This window comes from Carassius auratus, unplaced genomic scaffold (assembly GCF_003368295.1).
Source record: "Carassius auratus strain Wakin unplaced genomic scaffold, ASM336829v1 scaf_tig00214734, whole genome shotgun sequence".
Classification (NCBI taxonomy): Eukaryota; Metazoa; Chordata; class Actinopteri; order Cypriniformes; family Cyprinidae; genus Carassius; species Carassius auratus.
Window position 1 is genome coordinate 8,235 of NW_020527786.1, and position 22,820 is coordinate 31,054.

At 34.5% G+C, this 22,820-nt stretch overlaps 1 protein-coding gene across 1 annotated transcript; it reads left to right on the forward strand.

Annotated features, from left to right (window-relative positions):
- Window positions 1–3,882: 3,882 nt before the first annotated feature.
- On the forward strand, window positions 3,883–22,205 carry LOC113092890 (sorting nexin-25-like; the record flags this gene model as incomplete). Its single annotated transcript, XM_026258664.1, has 14 exons — window positions 3,883–3,953; window positions 6,805–6,995; window positions 8,858–8,989; window positions 10,681–10,956; window positions 11,035–11,199; window positions 13,444–13,575; window positions 15,970–16,110; window positions 16,310–16,423; window positions 17,112–17,273; window positions 18,595–18,712; window positions 19,094–19,160; window positions 19,242–19,423; window positions 19,843–19,943; window positions 21,634–22,205. Coding segments are annotated over 14 exons (1,918 nt in total), but the record flags the coding sequence as incomplete, so codon positions are not given.
- Window positions 22,206–22,820: the final 615 nt, after the last annotated feature.

The following is a 22,820-nucleotide window of genomic DNA, read 5'->3' on the forward strand; positions in this document are numbered from 1 at the left end:
TCAGAGTTATTTTAAGTTGTACAGATATTTTACAATATTACTGTTTTTACTGTATGTAAATCCCATATGTTATTTAAGAAATTATTATGCATGATTAAATAAAGGCACTGGATTTTTTATTTGTTTAGAAAAATATTAAAATAGTATAGAATATAGTAGCCCACTGTTATTATCGAGGCATTGTTTACATATGTTAATGTAAACCTGAGGAATGACCCTAAATATCTTTACTTGCTTGTGGAAATGTTTCTGAATGACTCCGTGATGTGGTATTGTTATTAAAACAGATTATTTCTGTCCTGTCACCTTTAATAACAGCCAGGAGCTGGGACTCTGTCAACTCTATAATTTACCGAAGACCTTTGTTTCCATGACAACTATAAGCCCCTTGGGCTTTTTCTTCAGTCACGTTGACACTTTAAGTCTAAAAATTGAACATCTCATCAGCCAAAGTGGGTGTCTTTGTAAATGGGCTCCTATTTGACATGCACAAAGCATTAAACGGTCTTTGTTTAAAAGCTGAAAGAAAAAGGAAGTTTGTTGTGTCGAGGAGATTCAGCATCTCATTTCACAGCAGGAATAAACCTGAGGTCAGGTAATGAGATTGTTGCTAGGTGACACAGTTAAACACACAGGTTTCTGACCTCGCCAGAGACTGTAAATACAGCATGAGTTGTGTTTGATTTAGTTTTGAGGATGGAGAGAAGGATTAGAGCTCTAGAAGGAGCTTTATGTAAATTGAATTAATGTAAAAGCCATGGATGGACAATAGGATGGGTGAAGTGTTTGAGATTTGATATTGTGATAGAAAGGGATTTTGGTAAGGATAAAATGAACCCCTGGACAGTCTTTAGCTCTTTGTTCACGTTCCAGCAAAGCTTTTTAACTCTAGCACATCTAAATGAAGAGAAAATGGTCTGCTTCAGATACTGTATGTATTTGATGTTTTATAGCTGTATTGTATGATGTTTATGCTTTTACTGGGATTGATGAAACGTTTCAAAGGATAGTTCACCAAAAAAAATGACAATTCTGTCGTTAATTACGCTCATATCATAACAAAATCAGTAAGACCTTTTTTCATCTTCAGAACAAAATTTAATTATATTTTTGATGAAATCCAAGAGCTTTCTGATGCTTCATAGACTGCAACACAACTACCACATTCAAGGCCCAGAAAGGCAGAAAAAACAAATCCTTAAAACAGTTCATTTGACATCAGTGGTTCAATCGTGTTATGTTATAAAGCTACGAGAATATATTTTGTGTGCAAAAACACCCCAAAACAATATAATGACTTTATTCAACAATTTCTTCTCTCCTGCGTCAGACTTCAATGCATGACATTTGCCCAAATTTCCATAAAAATTACAAACTGTCTCATGTTGTGACATGCCATTTTTGAAGGTCAACCTCCATATCATCTTATAATACTCTCATTCTGCACCAGCTACTTGTGCATGGCAATGTTCTCAGATGACTTGTATTTGACTTTCATGAAGCAATCTCAATTCAGTCTCTCTCCCTCAATCTCGTCCTCTCTCATCAGGGCCTGTGAGAGCAGAATGTGCCTAATAAATATTCAGCATTACTAAATATCGAAAGGATCCATTTCATTAATTTTGAGTGAATATTGTTCCTCAGAGGAATTTCCCAATGAAACATTAGTAGCCTTGAAATCTTAATGTTCTCATTCTTCAATAGCAGAGACGTGTTAGTGGAAGCAATTTTATACTACAGTCAGTCTGAATTTAAAGTTGGAGTTGCCCTTCTTTCTAGAAACAGAGACCAGCATTGTAGGCTACTCTCACAGGAAACAGTCCTCGTCCTCCGCAAAATGTGCTGCACACATCTGAATATTTGCGTTCAACTGTTCCCGAAAAATTAAACAACTTAACCTTTTGGAAGGCCAAACTAAGTAGTTTCGCTTTCACAATGAAACACACAGTCTATCCACAAAATGGAGGTGGCGGCAACGGCAAGAATAAAAGTTACGCTTTCTTTCTTTGCATGAACATTTGGGCAGTATTATACAAATCTTCCCACATTGTGACTTAGACATGGGGGTGTGTTAGAACGAGCTGTTTTAGGAAGGAGTGGTTGACTCGTAAAGGGACATTATTCAGAAGCTGAACCAGAAGCTCATGTAATTTGTGAACAAAAGTGTTATTAACTAACCGCTAACACACGTAAGTAATCTAAACAAACAAACATAGAATCACTCATACATCTGCAAAGGGGAAATGAGACCTGATGGATGAAACCATCAGAAAAAAACAGAGAATGAAGCTATGAAAACAGTCCATTAACCACCTGAGTGAAACCATCAGCGTCGTTTAGAATGGGGTCAATAGCTTATACTGAACCTCTGCTTTGTTTAGTTAAATCTATGTTACTTGCATTGCTTTGGTCATTGACGAGTGTTCGGATGCAGTCTCGGATGAAAGTCTTGATGGTTTCAAGGTTTGGACTTGCGATCACTTTCTTCCGGGTTTGAAGAGAATGTTCTGATTCGGTGGTGATTGGGGGTTTCTACCCAGTTGGAAGTTGAAAAGAGAAGAGCGTGGAGCTCGAGAGACATCAACTGAAATCCTTGGTGAATGGAAAGATGAGGCCACAGCCTGGCACCAAACTTAGGGGGTCCAGAAGAGTTCTAGCTCAGCATCCCCATCTTCTTAGGATCTAAAAGAACCCCAAACTGAGCCGTGTTGAGGCCTGCCAGACTTAGCTACCAGAAGATGCGAGGGTGATGAGAGATGAGTAAAGAGACTAAAAGCGAGGCGGGTCTCTGAAGTGAGGTCTTTTAAGTTTTGTGGAGGCCACACCTCTCGGGGGTCAAAGAGCAAATGGTGACTTCCACTTCTGGAGGGAAAGTTTATGACTCTTTGTCTCCAAACATAGTCATTTGCATTTGCATTTAGCAGACGCTTTTATCCAAAGCGACTTACAGTGAATTCATGCTAATGCTCTACCAATTGAGCTACAGGAACACTATATAAACATATAATATAAACACTCAATTAGTTAATCCGTAGATGAATTCATAGTGACCAAATATGATATAGGTAAGGTTACGTGAACGAGTGGTTCTAACATGCATAAAACAGTATACAATACAAAAGACAATATAAAAGAACAGTGATAATATACACAATGACCTGAGGATATGGGATAGGAAGCTCAAAGACTGTGAATGAGAGTCCATTTTTATGGCATTGTGTGTCTTTCCTATGGGTAAATGAATTGAGAGACTGAGAAGGGTCCATAGACTCTCATAGTCGGCTTGTTGATTGAGGGGTGTTACAGAGTATTTGTTAAAGATAACAAAAAATTGTGTCGGATTGGTCAAGACGCTACAAATATAAAAAGCTTACATAATTTTTTTCTATGTTTAGTGTACAGTTTTATGGTGTCACCATATGAAAACAAATTCCGGTTTTACCAGTCGAACATCACTTTCGCTCACACTTACGGTTAATGTTGAATTATTATTGCTCATGTTATTTTTGAATTGAACCAACCAACCAAAAAATAAACACTTAAGAACAAAGTGACTGTGATGAGCAGTTCGCTCACAATTTTAATATCTTTAGGTTGTCTCTTCAAATGTTCAGTTGATGGTATTGGAAAACAAACATTTATTTATGTATTTAAAATATGTATTTAAAACTACTAATAATAATATTTAAAATTGCATAGCCACATGCAAGAAGCCTTTGAGCACATTTTAGCAATATAGCAATGCTCTAACAACCATTTTCAACGTTTTTTTTTTTTCATGTTTAAACGACACTCAGATTTTCTTGTAATGTAACGTCTTGTTTATGTCCATATGCTGTACTTCATTAAGTCACTCTGCTGTCATATTTTGTCTTTCTGCAGGTATCAGATAGTAGTGGAGATCATTCAGGCGACCACCATCAGCAGCATCCCACAGCTGAAGAGACAGAAAGGTAGGATGACCTTCGAACACATCTGCCAATCATATTTCCTTACTTAGGAATACAAACTCTGAGCTGCTGCTTCTTCACATTTTTTTCTTCATTTGGCTCGAATGATCGTGTTTTCAGGAAACTCGATTTGTGCACTTCTTTTTCATTTTGATGTTTTGTAATGTCCTGTAATGGAGTGTAATTGTCAGAAGAGCTTTGTGATGGATAGCCTAAGAGAAAAAAATCAGCCAGCAGTCGAGCCAGGTTATTACACCAAACTGAAAATGTTATCTTGACATGACAACAGATGCTGCAAGCCGCCTTATTTGCTCTGCTCTTTCATGAGCTATTATGAAGCTGTTCTGCTCTTCCTGGAAAGAGCTTCTGTAGTCTCAGTGTCTAGCCGCGTGCCGCTCTGTGATTGGCAGACGGGTAATTACGCTGAAGCTGGTGCGGGTGGGCTGTAGTAGCCAGTGATGACACATCAGCTGATACTTACAGAAATCATACTCTCCAATCACTTTAAATGTGTTTTGGTATTCGGTCGTTTCTTCTAAATGATTCATTTTTGCCACTTTTCTACGAAATAAGTAAATTTAAGGTTCTATTTTTAATAAAAGAACAGTGAAAGGTGGTGCTTTAACTGTTAATGTTTGTTTATCCATGTCAGGAAACAAAGTAATTATTTAGTAATTAAAAGTTTGTTTTGTTTATTCTCCAGAATGGGCAACCGACTTTCAGTTTTAGTCTCTTTAGGTGTTAGCTAGTTTCCCACCAAATTTTAATTTAAAGGTATTGATAAACTACTTATTTATTTATTTTTTGTATTAGTTTGTTTAATTAATTAATTAATTCATTTTTTTATTCATTTAATTTATTTTTCTTTATTTTTCCCTACGATGTTGTGGAATGGTCCATTGTGTTTAGTTAGGAAGAAGTTTTTATTTTATTTCATTTATGGAATTTTCCATTGTGTTTACTAGGGAAGTAGTTTGTTTATTTGTTTATTTATTTTCTTTATCTTATGGAATGCTCCATTGTGTTCACTAAGGAGAATTTTATTTTATTTTGTTTTATTTTATTGAATGGAATGTTCCATTGTGTTTGCTGTGTTAGTGTTTATTTTATTTAGCCATTTATATTTATTTATCTTATTCCTTACAATTTGATGGAATGTTCAATTGCGTTTACTAAAGGGTAAAATTATAAATTAAATACATTTTATTTATTTGAGGTGGGACAGGCTGTATTTAAAAACAATGAAATGGTTTTTTGTAGTATGCATAGGTTTTCTTACATTCTTCAGACTCTGACATTTTTGGTATTTTATTGCTTTAAGTATAACATCAACTCTAATACCATTTTTAAAATCAGTTAAACCACATCAATAGAACAGCCAATCAGAACAAGAGTTCACAAATACAGTATATGACTAACAATATGTATCTGGATATGAATGAGGAGGCTTTCTTTACTGCTGAAGATCTTTGATTACAGATAAAGTTAATTAATTGTGCCTTAATTTCAGTGGATCACGGTGTGAAGCATTTATGTTATATTAGTTCTTGCAGAGAGTCAGGAAGGGGCTGTTTATTTCTCATCATGTTTTCCGTCTCCTGTTGCCCTGTAATGGGCAAATCTATAAATCTTCCCGCTGGTCCAGCACAATGACACTGAATGGTAAAGGAAGGTGAGCAGGGAACGCTTGTGTAAAAGTCTCCCCTCGTCCCTGGTTTCCAGCGGCAGACGGAGCGTGCTGTGCGAGGGACGCTGGTTGGCAGTGATTGCTCATATTTCCAGACTCATTGTGAGCTCTGTGAATGCCACAGGCAGCCACTTCACCGGAGCCCATGGACAAGTCAACAACTTTTCCCTGTCTGTGAGAAGTACCTAGTAGTACTAATAAACTGCATGTATATAATAGGGAATTATTAAGTGGTGTCATTTGTGTTGTACATTATTATTTGTACTAAATTAGTTTTATTATTGTAAAACTGTAAAATAAATATTTATATTGTTTGCTTTAAAATTCAGCGAAAAGTGCAATGGTTGCATATCACGTTATGACCATTGGCATTTGGTTCAAGGAAAGCATTTGGCAAATAGGATTTGCAAGATTTGCAACCCTGTTTTAAAAATGTGAGAAATACGGGAATGATTTGAAACACTGATTTAACAATAAACATTAAATAAACATAAAAATGTAATTATTGGACTCATATAATATAAAATTAAATACATTTAGACCTTGACTTTTTTTTACTCTAAAATTAATAATTAAAAAGGCAGTTTTTGCCATAATTAAGCTGTTCTAATGTTTTTAACATTAGATTAGAACATTAGAACATTAGAAGTTTTTTTAACATTAGAATTAAATGATTATAAATACAACGTTTTTATTTTAAATGTTTAATGTACACTTTTTTTATTAGTTATTTGGTAATTAATTTGTTTGTTAATTTGTAATCTAATGTTTTTTTATTTTCTATAAATTTTTAATTAGTTTTTCCTACACTTTCATGCAATGTTTTAATGTGTTTTATTTATTTTATTGATTTATTTGTTTGTTCTTTTTTTGGAACATTAAAGTATTTTGGAAATCAGGAATGAGTGCACGTTTAAACAAGTTGAGCAGTGTGTCAAAACATATTTAAGTTTTTTTTTATGTCTCTAAGGATCTCTGTGTGAAAGAGAACACAGAAGAAGGAAATGAAACACACCTTGAGCCATTACTATCATATCATCTCCAGTCATCAGAGCTAGTTTCTCTCAGTTATCAAACACAGCTGATTCCCGTGAGATTGCACATCTGAATTCCTTCTCTCTCTCTCTCTCTCTCTCTCTCTCTCTCTCTCTCTCTCTCTTTCTGCAGACAGTAAAGGGAAAGAGGCCGCGGCACTGAAAGCCGACCTGTTACGTGCCAGAAACATGAAGCGTTACATTAACCAGCTCACAGTGGCAAAGAAGCAGTGTGAGAAGCGGATCCGGCTCCTCGGGGGTCCTAACTATGAGCAGCAGGAGGACGGAGCCCAGGATGAAGGGGACGGTCCACAGAGCCAACGGGTACAGGAAGATATTATACAGTCATAGAAACACCATATCTAAGCCAATATGATATCAAAATTATTGAATTATTTTCTGCATCCTGTAGCTGAAATAATGAAATGAGAGGATGTGATTTAAGAACTCTTAAAATAATCAATTTAGATGTTGTTTTATGCCATTTTATTTGAAGGGGTCATATGATGCTTTTTTTCCCTCTAAGCCCTGCCTCTCTCAAATGCATCATTTTCTAAAAAGTCCCTCCTTCCGACAAGCACAGTCTGCTCTGATTGGCCAACTGACCCAGTGTCAGAAATGTAATGGCCCTTGCCATAATCATGAGCTTCATCTTTCAAAATAAATATAAAGACAGTTAATAATGTTCTTAGTATTACCATCAGTTCAAGCCTGAAAGGGGAACAGAGTCACGTGACAGACACAGTAATGAAGCTCGGATGTGTTTGCAGTACACAAGACACGGACGGTTAAGACACCTGACTCCACTGTGTGACCCTCTCTCTCTCTCACTCACACACACACACACACACACACACACACACACACGTGCGCGCTATGCACAAAACTCAGCATTATGCAAATCTTCCCACTTAGTGATGTAGACACGTGGGGTGTGTTTGAATGATCCGTTTTACGGGGGGCGGGGCAGAGTCTTAACTTTGATAAAGAATATCTCTTTGGATTTGGGACTTTAGTCTTTACAACTTTACAGATCTTCTTTATGTACCAAGGGCTTGTAACACTCCAAAGAGAAAGGAAACATTGAAATCACATCATATGACCCCTTTAAGACAGTTTACGTACATATTCACACATATGTGTTTTGTGAAACACTCGCATTGTCGCGAGCCCTGATGTAATGAAGTAAATCTTGTTTTTCTGTCTCTTTTTATCTCTCTGATCAGTGTAGAAGCATGTTATGACAGGAAGCCCCTACTCTAACTGAATTCAGTCGTATGACATGCTGTTGTCCCAGGTGCTCTAGGCCCTAGTAGGCCGTCCCGTCCCACACAGATAAGCCTGTTTCTGAATGTCCCGAATGATTCGGTCGAGAGCAGCGCACTGATATGAGTCTTGCAGAACATGTTGGGTTTCGTACGCTAGTTTAGAAGAACACAGAACAGTAGCTGCTGCTTTTGATGCGAAGCTCCTTCCCCAGACTGTAAACATCATGTCATAGCATTAGTCTATTAACATCTACTAATGTTCATAAGCGAGAACATTTTTTTTTCAGTTAGCACCAGGGTAACTATATAGTTTACCTAAAAACAATATTTTATTTTATTTTAAATTGATGTCGGCTAGAGCAATATTTCTAACTTTAATTTAGTTTACTGTATTTACTAAATAACTAAAAACTAAAATGAATAAAACATGAATTAATACATTAATTAAAGAATAAATAATTTTTTTATAAATGAAATTTGGTGTCAGTAAACTATAATTTTATTTATTGATGTTTACAAATAAATATATTTTTCTTAAACAAGGATTCTTTAAAATTGATCAAAAGTGAGTCAGTTAAGACATTTGTTAAATATTAAATATTTGTTAAATATGTTCCTGTAGCTCAATTGGTAGAGCACTGCGTCATCAAGCGTTGGGGGTTCGATTTCCTGGGTACACATGATATGTAAAAATTGATAACCTGAATGCACTGTAAGTCGCTTTGGATAAAAGCGTCTGATAAATGCATAAATTATTATTTTTTTATTTAAATATAGAATATTTCAAATAAATACTGTTCTTTGGAACTTTTTATTCATCAAAGAATGCCAAAAAACAAACAAAAATAAAAGCGTAAAATTTTCAAGTGCTTTTAAGAATAACACTGTCTGCTTCATTTGTTTCTTGTCCTCTCACAGATACTTCAGTTTGAGGAGATCATGTCAAACGCAGTGTACCGGGAGCATTTCCGTGTCTACATGGAGCGTGTGGAAAAGAGGGCTCTGATTAGCTTCTGGGAGCTGGTGGAGATGCTCAAGAGCGCCAACAAGGTCAGACACGCACTTCAGCAGAACATCAAGACCTTGAGCTGAAGATCTGTCAGCATACGAGTGTCCTTAGTCCTGTTCAGACAGTAATTGTTTCTCATGGGGACATCTGTAAGAATACTTTGCATGGTCATTTATTAATGGTGGAGGAGCGACTTCTGTGATACAACAGCTCAAACCTGAAAACACGCTACGAAAGTGGTCAGTCACATGAATGTCAATATCAAAAAATATCGATTTCTCCATTTTAATCTGTTCTCACTTTGTTAAACCCATATCAATTCTTCAGTCCTGAGAATTGATTTATGTTGTTTTCAGTTGATGCATGAGAAAAACATTATTTTAAGTGCTCCTCCTTTCCAATAAATCACGATAAGCTTAATATTTTGTTACTTTTCATATGAAACAAAGTCTCAGCGTTCAAATTCTGGACATTTTATTACCAAATTCAAACTTTAAATACCATTTTGCCCTCTTTAATGTTGTGAAATAAACATGAATAAACTGAAGGCTTGATAGCTGTTTAAAAAAATAGCATTTTGCTTCATATATGCACTATTACATATTTATTATATTTACATATTTATTATATTTTTACATAACAACTTGTTCTTTAGTATTTAACGTATGTTTAAGTAAATCCATCATAAAAGCTGGAGTAGAAACATATTTACATCATTTACAATTTGCAATTTAACAATTACTCTTCAGTGCTTGGCCGAATTAGTTTTGGATTCTTTCTTGTAAATGTATAAATGTTTTTCTGATTTTTCTGCAGTTGAATGGCCACACAACCTGTTTGTCAAAAAACAGACATTTCTGAATTCTGACTGCAATAAAATCACTAACTAGCCCGTATAAATCTTAAAATGACCTTACATCGCCATGAGAAAGGATAAGCATCTGAATAGGGCTATAGTCACAATGGAAAGTGATTTTCCTGTAGCGCATGCCAATCTATGAGCACAATTGCAAGTGTACTAATTGGTCATTTATCTGGCAGTTTTATCCAGAAATTAACGTCAGACCACAGAAACGCTCACTGCTGAAAATTTGAAAGTCCATTATGTCCAGTTGTGTTAAATGAGCAATTACCAGCGCTGCTATTTAGCCATGAGTGTCAGATATGATTGCTTTCTTTTTTTTTTTTTCATTGTTCTGTGGTACTGAAAAAATGTAAGATGTCATTAATGTTGACAACTGAGGAGTGGAGTCTGGAATATTGTATACTGTACAAAAACAGGGCTATTAGTGAAAATATGCAGGTGCTCTAGAATGCTGTCAGCTGATAAATGTTTTGGGAGGTACATGTGGTTTATTTCTGTGCAACAGCAGATTCGCTGTAATCTGTTTAATGTTGATGTCGTATCTTATTAACAGTTAGCATCTGTTCAGGATGAAACCAGACCAAACGATTAAAGTTAGCCATATGGTTCTCAATGTGAATCTGTCATTGAAATACAGAACATTATATATATATATGTATATATGTGTGTGTGTATTTATAAATAAGTATAAATATTAATATTTATGCAAAATGTTATGCTATTGATGCAACTTATACAATTAGATATTTTTCTTTTGTTGGGGATTAAATGTGACCTACCTATGAGAGTCACTTTTAAAGGAATGCCTTTAAGAAACAAGACAAGAATGTGCCTGGGTTCGAGGTCTGATATTCTTCCTCTGTGCAGAATGAAGTGCCGCAGCTGGTGGGAGAGATCTACCAGAACTTCTTTGTGGAGAGCCGGGAGATCCCGGTGGAGAAGGCTCTTTATAAAGAGATCCAGCAGACTCTGGTGGGGAACAAGGGCACAGACGTGTTCCTCAGGATCCAGGGAGACGTGTACGAGACCATGAAGGAGCGCTATTACCCATCCTTCCTGGTGAGCGACCTGTACGAGCGGCTCATTAAACGAGACGAGCAAAGGAGCAGCTCACAATCCAGCAGCGAGGAGAAAGACGACACCGTGAGTTTAACACAACATGAATCCAAGCACTCCATCGCCATTTTCAGAGACTTTTCTCTTGTAATTCTGTGTGTTTAGGGTCCGGTGATGGAAGGAGGGGACGTGGCCCTGGATGAAGGCAGCAAAGGCATCAACGAACAGGCCAGTTATGCTGCAACCAAACTACACCAGCTGTACGAGAGGCTGGAGTACAAACGCCAAGCCCTGGGCTCCATCCAGAACGCACCGCGGCCTGATAAAAAGGTAAACCCAGAGTTATAGCCCCATTGATGTGAAATATTATCCTTTTATCTGAAATAATAATAAATAAATGCAGACTGATCATTTTTTGTGCATCAGATCTTTGATTGGCCAGTGCATCCGTGTGATCAATGGACATGTTTGTGATTGGTTACAACTAATTGATTTGAATGTTCAACCCAATTTATTTATTTTTTTACAAAAACACATTTTAGATGAAAATTTTGAATTTAACAACACATACACTAGAGTTCAAAAGTTAAAGATTTTTAAATTATATATTTTATATATATATATATATATATATATATAAGTCTCTTATGTTCAACAAGGCTGCATTTTTTTTTTCAAACATACAGTAAAATCAGTAATATTGTGAAATATTATTACAATTTAAAATGACTGTTTTCTATTTCAATATGATAAAAAATTTATTTTTTAAAATTTAATCATGCAAAGCTGAATTTCCAGCATCATTACTCCAGTCTTCAGTGTCGTGTGATCATTCAGAAATCATTCTAATATGCTGATTTGCTGCTAAAAATATTTATTATTATTATCAATTTGAATTAATCTAAAGCGTCCCTGCTAAATAAAAGCAATAATTATAAAAAAAATTATAATAATTTGTGCTAACTTTTGAACAGTAGTCTTAACAATGTGAAGTTTGTCCTGTTTTAACAGGCGATTTGTATCTTATTGTCTCAAATTAATAGCACATTATTTTCAGAATTTTAATTTGCTTAATAAAACATGTTGTAGAGAATATTTATTTATAATGGTTTTAGAGTATTGTTTCAATTTTCTTAAAAGAGCCACACAGATGGGAAATCAAAAATTACTTGTATTACAGTGTATGATGTAGCTGTCCACCAGTGTAAACAATGTGCAAAAAATGAAACCAAAAAGTACACGATTTATAAAGTTATAGGCTTCTAAAGTAAGGAGTCGACTCTGAATCGCTGAAACGAGTCGTTATAGATTTCAAATCTTTTGCCCATCTCTATGTACGTCACTAGGAACACTTTGCATAATAATCTCCGCCTACCGTCTTGGGAGAAACTAAACTCTGACCTGCCCCACTAACCGTTTGGGGATCTCTGAGAATTGAGGTAATTTTAAAATGATATTTTGACAAAATGACAATTTTTTTTTACCTTGGATGCATTTAAACCTAATGTACAGGACTTATAAACAGTGATAGGAAGCTTAGAATTTTCATCTTACTGGCTCTTTAATGAACGTTAAAAGATGGAGCAGGAAGAAGCGGAACTATCAGTGTCAGTGCACAAATATTATATTGGTGTGTCTGTACTATTGCATGTGAAATACTTTCTAGTAGTGTGAAAAAGACCAGGATTTCACAAGCACTTTTTTTCTTCCTGTTATCAGTAGTGCTGACTCAGTTCAGTCACTGAGGTCAAACCAGCCGTGGTCTGAATATAAGCTGCCAAGCCAGCCATGATCAAAATATTGGTGTGAACTTCCTTTGAAAACCACACATTACAACTGTAGACTGACTGATAAATGATGTCTGAACAGTCAGTTTTTACTTCGATTTAGAATGCATTGCTTTTAGTTTAGTTTTATTTTACGCAATACTAGACTCTGCTTACAGATACACTACAGTTCAAAGTTTGGGGCCAGGAAGATTTTTTTATTTTTTTTTTTGGAAAGAAATCAATACTCTAACTCAGAAAGGATTAATAAAACTGATTAAAAAGTATGAAGAAAAATAGAAATCTATTAAGCAGCACAATGGTTTTCAACATTGATAACAATATGAGATATTTCTTGAAATCTCTGAATGATCATGTGACACTGAATAATGATGCCAAAAATTTAACTTTGCATCACATTTTTCACATAGAAAACAGTTATTCCAAATCTTAATATTTCACATATTTACTTTGTTTTCAAATACATAAATGCATCCTTGGTGACCATAAGAGACTTTGAAAAACATTTTTAAAAAAAACATACTTCTGAACAGTAATGTCCCCAAGATAAAAAGCAATAACTTCAAGCAGTATTTATGTAATTTATCACTTGCAGTGGTTTCGACTCGTGAAATTCTGGATTCATTGATTGAATCCGTTAGCTGAGACAGGAATCGATTTCTCTCGTGTACTCGGAGGGGCTCTTTGTTACCGTGCTGCTGGCAGAGATCTCAGGGGCATCGTCTGATGAAGCACGAGTCGGGGTCAGAGACCTGTGCTGGAACTCATGGAAATGCCTTTCTTGTAGATTGTGTCATTACTGAAGGAAGAGATCTGCACCATGGAGAAGGAGCACAGCGACCTCCAGCTGCACATCTCACGGACGGACTGCTGGTGTGAGAACCTGGGCACCTGGAGAGCCGTCATCAGCACCGCAGAGGTCAGGCCTGGACACACCATCAGCTCAAGCTACAACCTCTGTGACATAATGCAGCTTCATTGATGTTTTAGTAGAACTAAAATACTATTATAAATATTTTGGGGGATTTTTATTTTTAGATTTTCCATTTTTATTTGAAATTTTGTGAAAGATTCTGTGATTTTCATTAGTCTGTTTAGTTTTTATTTTTATTTCCGTTTTTGTTTTAGTTCTTCAACAATAAACTAAAATAAAATACGTTTATTTAAAAATAAATGTGTATATTTATATATAGTTATGTCATTTTTGTTCAGATTTATTTCTATTTGATTTTATTTCAGTTATAAATAAATTAAAATAATGTTAACTGAAATAAGTTCGTTTTTTATTTCTATTTTATTTCATTTCGGTTCAATTTTATTTCAAGTAATAAAAGTGGATGATTTTATAATTTCATAATCTGTGTGAAAACTCAGTTAAAGCAACATAAATATTGTCCTTCTGTAAAAAGATTATTAAAAAAGAAAATATAAAATAAAATAGGAAATATATTAAATGCAGTAAACACTTGAAAATATAGCCACAAATGTTACCATGAGACCAGTGTGACAGAAACACTTTATCTACTCATATCTAATCTTATAGTTATATCTAATCTTGACCAAGCTAAACTGGTAAATCTGGTAATCCTGGAAAACCTGGTGATGCATACAATCATACCAGAAAGGGACATGATGTAACTTTTGGTAAAGTGCTGTTTACTGCAATCACAGGGATTACAGTACAGCAACAACACAGAGTACATCTACTTTAAAAGATATAACTAATTCTTAAACCACTGAATGACATTAACAGTGTTTTCACACATTGTGACTTCAGTCAGTTGAAATATACAATCTTACAATCAGCTGTTGCATTGAGTTCTGTGATGGTCACAGCAGCATATTGTAATCACTTGCATGATTGCATGTGGCGTTTTATTCGGCTCTCACAATATTCTTTCCTTAAAACAGCAGTGATTCATTTCCTGTATGTTTGACTCTTTTACAAACACAGTCATTGGATCATTCCATCTGTTTAACTTCACGGAGAGTCTCAATATAGTCACAGTAATAAAGGTGTCAGTGCTCTTAGAAGTATTTTCCAGATCATTTTGAAGCCATGCGATAGTTCTATAGAGCAACTGAAATCAAAACTGATGCAACATGAAAATTGAAATGCCGTATTGAAATCGAATGCAACCACAAATTAAATTTGAAAACATTAAAATAATCTGAGGTGAAAAATGTAGGAAACTTATTCTAATCTGTTCATCTGTGTTTTTAAAAAAGCACTTTTTTCCAGTGTTTTTTATTTTATTTTTTATTATTAATAAACACCATCGTTTTGTATAAGTAAACGAGAGCCCCATCAATACTTTGTACTCTCTTTTCCTGGAGCTCTGGTGAGTTACAGCACACAGTTGAATATAACTGCTCAGGAGTGAGTCATTCGTATATTAGTGATTCATCTGGTAATTGGCTGCAACATGACACCCAGCTTTTTAAATCAGATGCTTCATGTGATTTCAGCTGAACTGAACCTGTTACTGTTTTCATGTCATCTCAGTTCTTGGCAGAATCAGATGCATTACATGGAAAATGATTTAATTCAAGCCAAATTAAATATTTTACCGCAAAGATTTTGCTCCGATATTTGTGGATTGAGAAAATTTAAATGTTAAAATGTTAAAAACATCAATCAGATTTGTTTTATTTTATTTCTATTTTATTTTATTATTATTTCTGTTTTCATTTTGTTTCAATTCTAATTTCATTTTATTTGGATTTATTTTGCATTTTATTTTAATTCTATTCTATTCCTTTCCATTATATTTTTATTTAAATTTATATAAATTCTATTTACTTTTCATTTTAATTTCAATTCAGATTTTTTACTTAATTTTATTTAACTTCAATTCAATTTTATTTTGATTGATTTTATTTCAATTCTGTTTTCATTTTCATTTTATTTAAATTCTAATTTCATTATATTTGGATTCTTTTTGCATTATATTTCAATTCTATTCTATTTCCATTATACTTTTGTTCAAATTTATATAAATTCTATTTACTTTTCATTTTTATATCAATTCTGATTTTGTTATTAAATTTTATTTAACTTCAATTCGATAGATTTTTCAATTCTATTTTCATTTTATTTCAATTCTAAATTCATTTTATTTCAATTCTAATTTCATTTTATTTTGACTATTTTGTTATTTTGACTTTAAATTCCATTGTATTTCAATTCGGTTTTAATTTAATTTGATTTCAATTCTATTTTTATTGTATGTGAATCACTGCACAGCGTGAATCAGAGTGAGTGGAAATAACTATGATCTTAACTTAAATCTCTTAACATTGTATCTCGTAGGCCTCTGAGGAGAATGGCGAGCAGATGGCGTGGTACTTTGTTGCCGTAAGTCTTTCTGAAGACGACGACTGCAAGAACAACCGCTGGACCGTCACCAGGAAGCTCAGCGAGTTTCAGGCTTTGCACAGGAAGTTGACGGAGGTACAGCTGATATTTTTACAGTATGCTGCCACACCTCTGATGTGTGATATCCTGTGCTGGCGTAGTGTGACGGCCCTCTGCTGCAGCCATTGTCAAGCTGCTGAGGCAATGAATGAATTGTTGTACATTATTAGCTCTGATACAGATTTTGCATGACAGAACATAAAAGCGTGGACCGATGCCTGTTTTTCTTTTGCAGTGTTTTCCGTCACTCAAGAAAGTCCAGCTTCCCTCACTCAGTAAACTGCCGTTCAAATCAATCGACCTAAAGTTCCTTGACAAATCCAAGAACCAACTCAACACTTTTTTACAGGTGAGTCTTTTCTGCTCTCATTGAGAATGTGCTATTAAAAAACAAACAATCATTGACTTGTGGTTTTTAAAGAATTTATTCATTCATTTTCATCTATTTGATCCATACTTATAGCAGGGAACTTATTTCCAGAACATTTTCCTATATATATATATATATATATATATATATATATATATATATATATTTATATATATATATATATATATATATATATATATATATATATATATATATATATATATATATATTAACTTTAAAGTTTATGCTTGAAATTAAAAAAAAATAAAATAAATCAAAATTAATCTGAAAACCTCATTAGAAAATATATTTACAATATATTTTTATTTTTAAATATACAATATATCAGCACCATATCTGTTATCGACTGATACAGCCTTTTATTTAATTGTCATCCTTATTGGATATTTAATTATTAAAACCTATTTTAAGACGTGTCATCATTTAGCACTACAGTAATTAAATGTTTAAATGTTTGCTATGCTTACCAAAGCTTTTCACTGTGTCCGTTTACTCTGAGCCTCACCTCTGATCATTTCTAAGTGGATGCTTGGTCAAGCATTTCTATGTGTTTGTATGTATTTCTGGTCTCATTTGATTCAGGTTTATGATTTTATTTCTATTTATTCCTGAGGTTTTAGTTTGTATGTGTGTGTTTCCTCTGTAGAAAGTGTTGACAGATGAGCGCATGTGTCAGAGCGAGGCGCTGTATGCCTTTCTCAGTCCGTCACCAGAGCACCTGAAGGTCATCGACATCCAGAAGAAATCCTCCTTCTCTCTCGCATCCTTCCTGGAGAGACTGCCGGGAGACTTCTTCTCACACCAGGAGGTACACACACACACACACACACACACACACGTTTATTTTTAAAATGTGGACATTATATAGACTTATATTGTTTTTATAGATTATTATAAAGCAATCATCTTCACAGAGGAATTTTGAATATTATAAAATCAAATCTTTGGGGGGGGGGTTGTGTGTGCATTTTTTTCAAATGATGAAATCCTTGGATGTCCTCAAAATAGTTTTATCATATTTATCTCACTTCTAGGTATAAATTTGTCTCAGACACACACACACACACACACACACACACACACACAAACACCTGCTGAATGCATATTTGTATAATGCATTAAAAAATGAATACAATTAAAAATGTTTAATGAGCTGTGTTTTCACAGCTCATAAAAAAAAAATGCTATCTGAAAAAAAAAAAATGTTGTTTTCCAGCAAAATAATATGTAACCATGGTTATTACAACATACCCTTTCCTTTCATAGCAAAGCAGCATAATGAAAAAACAAAACAAAAAAAACCAATATATATATATATATATATATATATATATATATATATATATATATATATATATATATATATATATATATATATATATATATATATATATATATATATATATATAATTCTAACAAAACAGGATAAAACAAAAAAAGTTTTAAAAATAAAAAAAACAAAAAAAGTTTTACTTAAAAATAACACATTTATTGAATTCAGTTTTTTATTTTATGTTTTACCCCATTGGCCAACAGTTCTTGTCAGCATACTCTTCTTTATTTTATAATTTTTTTAATAAATTGGAAATCTAACAAGACAAAATAATGAGTAACTCTTTAATATTTTGCATAACTCTTGTGAAAAGTGTTATTTTCCAGTATAAATATTTAAAATACTTAAATCAAGATACATTTACTTGAGAAGCACTTGACAAAGATAATAAATGAAATACTTTAAAACAAGTTTATGCTTGAAATAATAATAATAAAAAAAAGTAATTGTAAAACTTCATTAGAAAACATTTTTATTGGTTTACTGGTTTTACTGACAGATACTTTGTCACTTGATTTTAATAAATTTTTTAGGAAACAAGTCTTGTCATCTTATGTCATATGTTAGTTTTTTTTTTTTTTTTTTTTTTTTTTTTGCAGAGCATTAATTTATGTGAAGTATAACGCAATGATTATCCGTTTAAAGGCTCATTTGATTTCACACCATACACCAAACCACTAAATAATGATTATGAAAAGCAGCAGAGATTTCAGAAAAGATGTCAGATCAGACGTGATGAATCTGTGTGTGTGTGTGTTTGTGTGTGTGTGTGTGTGTGTGTGTGTGTGTGTGTCAGGATGAAGGTGAGGATGACAGTGACCTCTCAGACTACGGCGATGAGACGGACGGGAGGAGGGACGCTCTGGCTGAGCCCTGCTTCATGCTGATCGGAGAGATCTTTGAACTCAGGGGCAGTGAGTACAACTACAACACACTGCTCAGATCACTCCCTGTCACCCGCAGTGATGACAGATCTCTGACCACAGGGCAGTGTGACGGAGTGCACCCAACACCCATCAAACATTCATTCAGAAAGTCACGCCACTGTATGAAATAATAGTCTGAAAAATCTCATTTCTTGAAATGGAATAGTTTATTAAAACTTCGGACTAAGGTTAACATATGGAGTGAGAATATGGAGCTCATACTTGAAGAAAAACAAAACAAAAGGACAAATATGAAAAAAAGACACGTTACAGCATCATTAGAAATGTCTTTACTGTCACTTTTGGTCAATTTAATGCTAAATAAAACGATCAATTTCTTTCTTTTCTTGCGTGTTTTTCTCTCTGCAGTGTTTAAGTGGGTGCGGAAGACACTAATTGCACTTGTTCAGGTCACGTTTGGACGGACTATAAACAAGTAAGCATTAACCAGCGGAGGGAATGGAAACTTGTTTACATGAAACTCATTGAGTTGATCTTTGTCTCTTGTCCTCTGCAGGCAGATCAGAGACACTGTAAACTGGATCTTCAGTGAGCAGATGTTGGTTTACTACATTAATATATTTCGTGACACGTTTTGGCCCAACGGGAAACTGGCACCTCATAACAAAAGCCGCTCGGAGAGTGAACGCAGAGAAACCAAGGAGAGAGCACAGCAGAAGCTTCTAGACAACATCCCAGGTGAGGTTAAACAGGGTATATTTCAAAATAAACATTATATTTCAGAAACCTACAGTGTAAGAAGATTTACACACCAAGATCTAAGGCTGTTTGCTACTCAGGTTTTATCAGAATTACACTCCGGTTTTAAAACTGCGACGCTGTTAATGTAAAAGGCTTCATTGCTGTTTCTGCCTGCATGATGCTTTTTAATTAGAGCGGGACACTTTAAACACACTCCAGCGAGAGCAATTACACCTGCTTGAGCTCAGAGCGCTTGACAATACTGCTTCACTCTCTAGCTCTCACAGGCCCACACTAGAGACTCGATCAAACACACGATCAAAACGGCTTTTTAATGAGGATTTCAATCTTTCTTTGGAAAGCTGGACAGCAGAGACTGTGTAATGAGAGTAAAATACTGTTTTTTTGTTGTTTAGATGCACTTCAGAATCTGGTGGGGCAGCAGAACGCGAGATACGGGATCATCCGGATCTTTAATGCACTTCAAGAGACCAGTGCCAACAGACATCTTCTCTACGTAAGTCACCTAGCGCTCTGGGACTGACCGTTAACCCTGCTCCAGTTTATTTATATCTCAGGCTTTCATTTTCAGTCAGCGGATGTTCCCATTTCTGCTTTCTGTCGAAATGCTCTCATGACACGACAGATTTACATCTGTCACAGGTGAAAGTGGTAGGAAGGAACCTGAATGGAAGGTCACTCCAGCTGTTTTCACTGTTCATTTGAAGTCAAGATGAAGATTAGATGTACTTGCTAATTCATCAGCACATTTTTTTCAGAAAACGTGTAATCTTCATTGAACTGCATTAGAACTTTCTTTGAAACAACTATGTAATAAAGGCCATGATCTTGTAGCCTGGCATCTTGCATCCACCACATTAAAATCTGCCGAATATAGAGCTGAACAGTGACTGCCTGTTTTATTTATTTTTGCAGCCTTGGTTTCAGATAGTGCTTTTCACATTCATTTTATCCATAGGGGTTAAAAATGGCTCAAATAAAGGGTTTTAAAGTGCCCCTATTATGGGTTATGAAAGGTTCATATTTTGGTTTTGGGAGTCCCCAACAACAGGTTGACATGCACGCGAGGTCAAAAAACGCTTTTGTTGTCTTATGATATGCATTTATTTTTACCTTAAAGGGATAGTTCACCCAAAAATTAGGTTTATCTGCTTATCCCCAGGGCATCCAAGATGTAGGTGACTTTGTTCCTTCAGTAGAACACAAACCAAGATGTTTAACTCAAGCCATGTAGTCTATCACTCTTATAATGTAAGTGGACGGGAGTCACAGCTAAAACATACAATAAAAAAAAAAAAAAACATAAAACCAAAATAACCCTGTGGCTTGTGACGATGCATTGATGTGTAAAGACAAAGCAATCAGTCTGTGCAAGAAACTGAACCGTATTTATAGAGTTTGTTCCTCTGATTCACACAATGTCTGAACCGTTCGAACTCTCCTGAGCGCGTTCTCAGCCCCAGGCCGTTAGGCGTCTTCTTCTTCTTGCTTTATGGCGGATCGCAGACTTTAAGTGCATTATCCTGATAAAGACTGATAGACCGCAACAGTTTGAGTTTCTACAAAGAAACAAAGTCACCTACATCTTGGATGCCCTCAGGGTAAGCAGATAAACATCACATTTTCATTTTTGGGTGAACTATGCCTTTAATTGTGCAACGATTAATTTTTCCAAACCCCTCCTTTGCATGATGCAAATCTGTGGTGATTGGCCGGATTGGTCTCACTTCCATTGAATCATGAGCCTGTAATTCCTGATAAAGCAGCATTGTGTACAGTGTTACCAGGGAAACCAATATTTTCCGCTGTTTCAAAAGCAGTGGCAAAGAATGAATTAGCATTTTCATTCAGACCACTGCAAAAAGACCAACAAGTGGCCGGTAATGTGCTCATGTTTCATGTGAATGTCATCATGAAATGGCTTGGGATTCGTTTTAAAAACAACACGTTTCAATGAATTGAGAGACAATAACTTTATAAAGGGTGCACTTTCAGATTTCAAAACTTTGCAGGATGTTTTCATTCACTTAAAGCTGTGTTACACACTATGTGAAAGGTCATTTTCAAAAATCCACGATGGGGGCACTTTAAGTGATAATACTGAAGCGCCATCTAATGGTGAAATGATGATTAATGTATTGATGATTATACACTGAGTCTGCATGAAGCTTTCTGTTTCTCCTCAGATCCTGTTGGAGATGCTGCTAAAAGAGCTCTATCCCGAGCTGAACGTGGAGGGTGTACAGGCCTGAACATCCTTACTTCACATCAGAGGCTCAGGATGGTTTCTCTAATGTGCTGGATGGCTGTTTTTGGTGTTATTTATAAAAAAGTTTTGTTCTGTTTTATTTCTGAAACACTTGACTCTGTAGTGCTGGATCTAGGAAGCCTCATGAATATGTTTGTGTTGTGTTTCTCTCTGGTGAGATTGAAGGAACAGACCACATCCACTGCCAGCTGGCATCTGCTTTTCTTTCTCTCATTTGTTTTCTTCTGGGGGTTTTTGCTGTGTAATGTGAATAACAGTGGAATGAGTGTTACACATCTGTAAAAAGAAGAACCCAGACCTCTGTAAACTCCCTACATATTATTGTGACCATTGCGAAAACTTTTAATCGTGCAATATGTCATGTACAGTTATTGTGAAGGTTCTGTCTGTGATATTATTATTATTATTATTAATATTGTTATTATTATAGAATTTTATTTTTACCAAATTAGACTAGAGCATTTATAAGCAATAAAATGCAAAAGAAGATTTGCCATGTGTTGTGTCTTTAATATAATGAGATATTAAACGATACATTAAAATGCAATTCATTTTAAACTTTAATGCAATTTCTTACAGTTTCAGTTGTTTTCATTTCACAGCTTGAACATTAATACAGTTTCTTCCTTTCAATATTTATTTATTTATTATCAATATTTATTTATTTTACTTATTTAGTTTGCTTATATCTTAGGTACTGTAGGTGTAATTATACCTGTAGAAATGTGAAATAAAACATAAAAAGTAATTCACTTCTTTTTTTAATCATCAAAACTAGATATGTTGGTTTATGTCTGTAAACATTTCAAAGACAAAAATCTTAAAAAGTTTCAAATTTATTTTTTCATATCAACTCTATATAGTTTTACAGGTTCAAGCACAACTTTTATTTATTCATTCATTCATTCTAGTTAGAAATCCCTAGTTAGCATAACATTTTTATAAGAAAAAAAATCATTTATGTATTGATTTATTCTTCAAAATGATCTAGTTTGCGTAATTATATGCGTAATTTTATACAGTTTCAATGACTACATTTATGTGTTTTTTTATTCATTCATTTTATAATTTTTTTATGTGTAATTATACCTGTAAATATATACA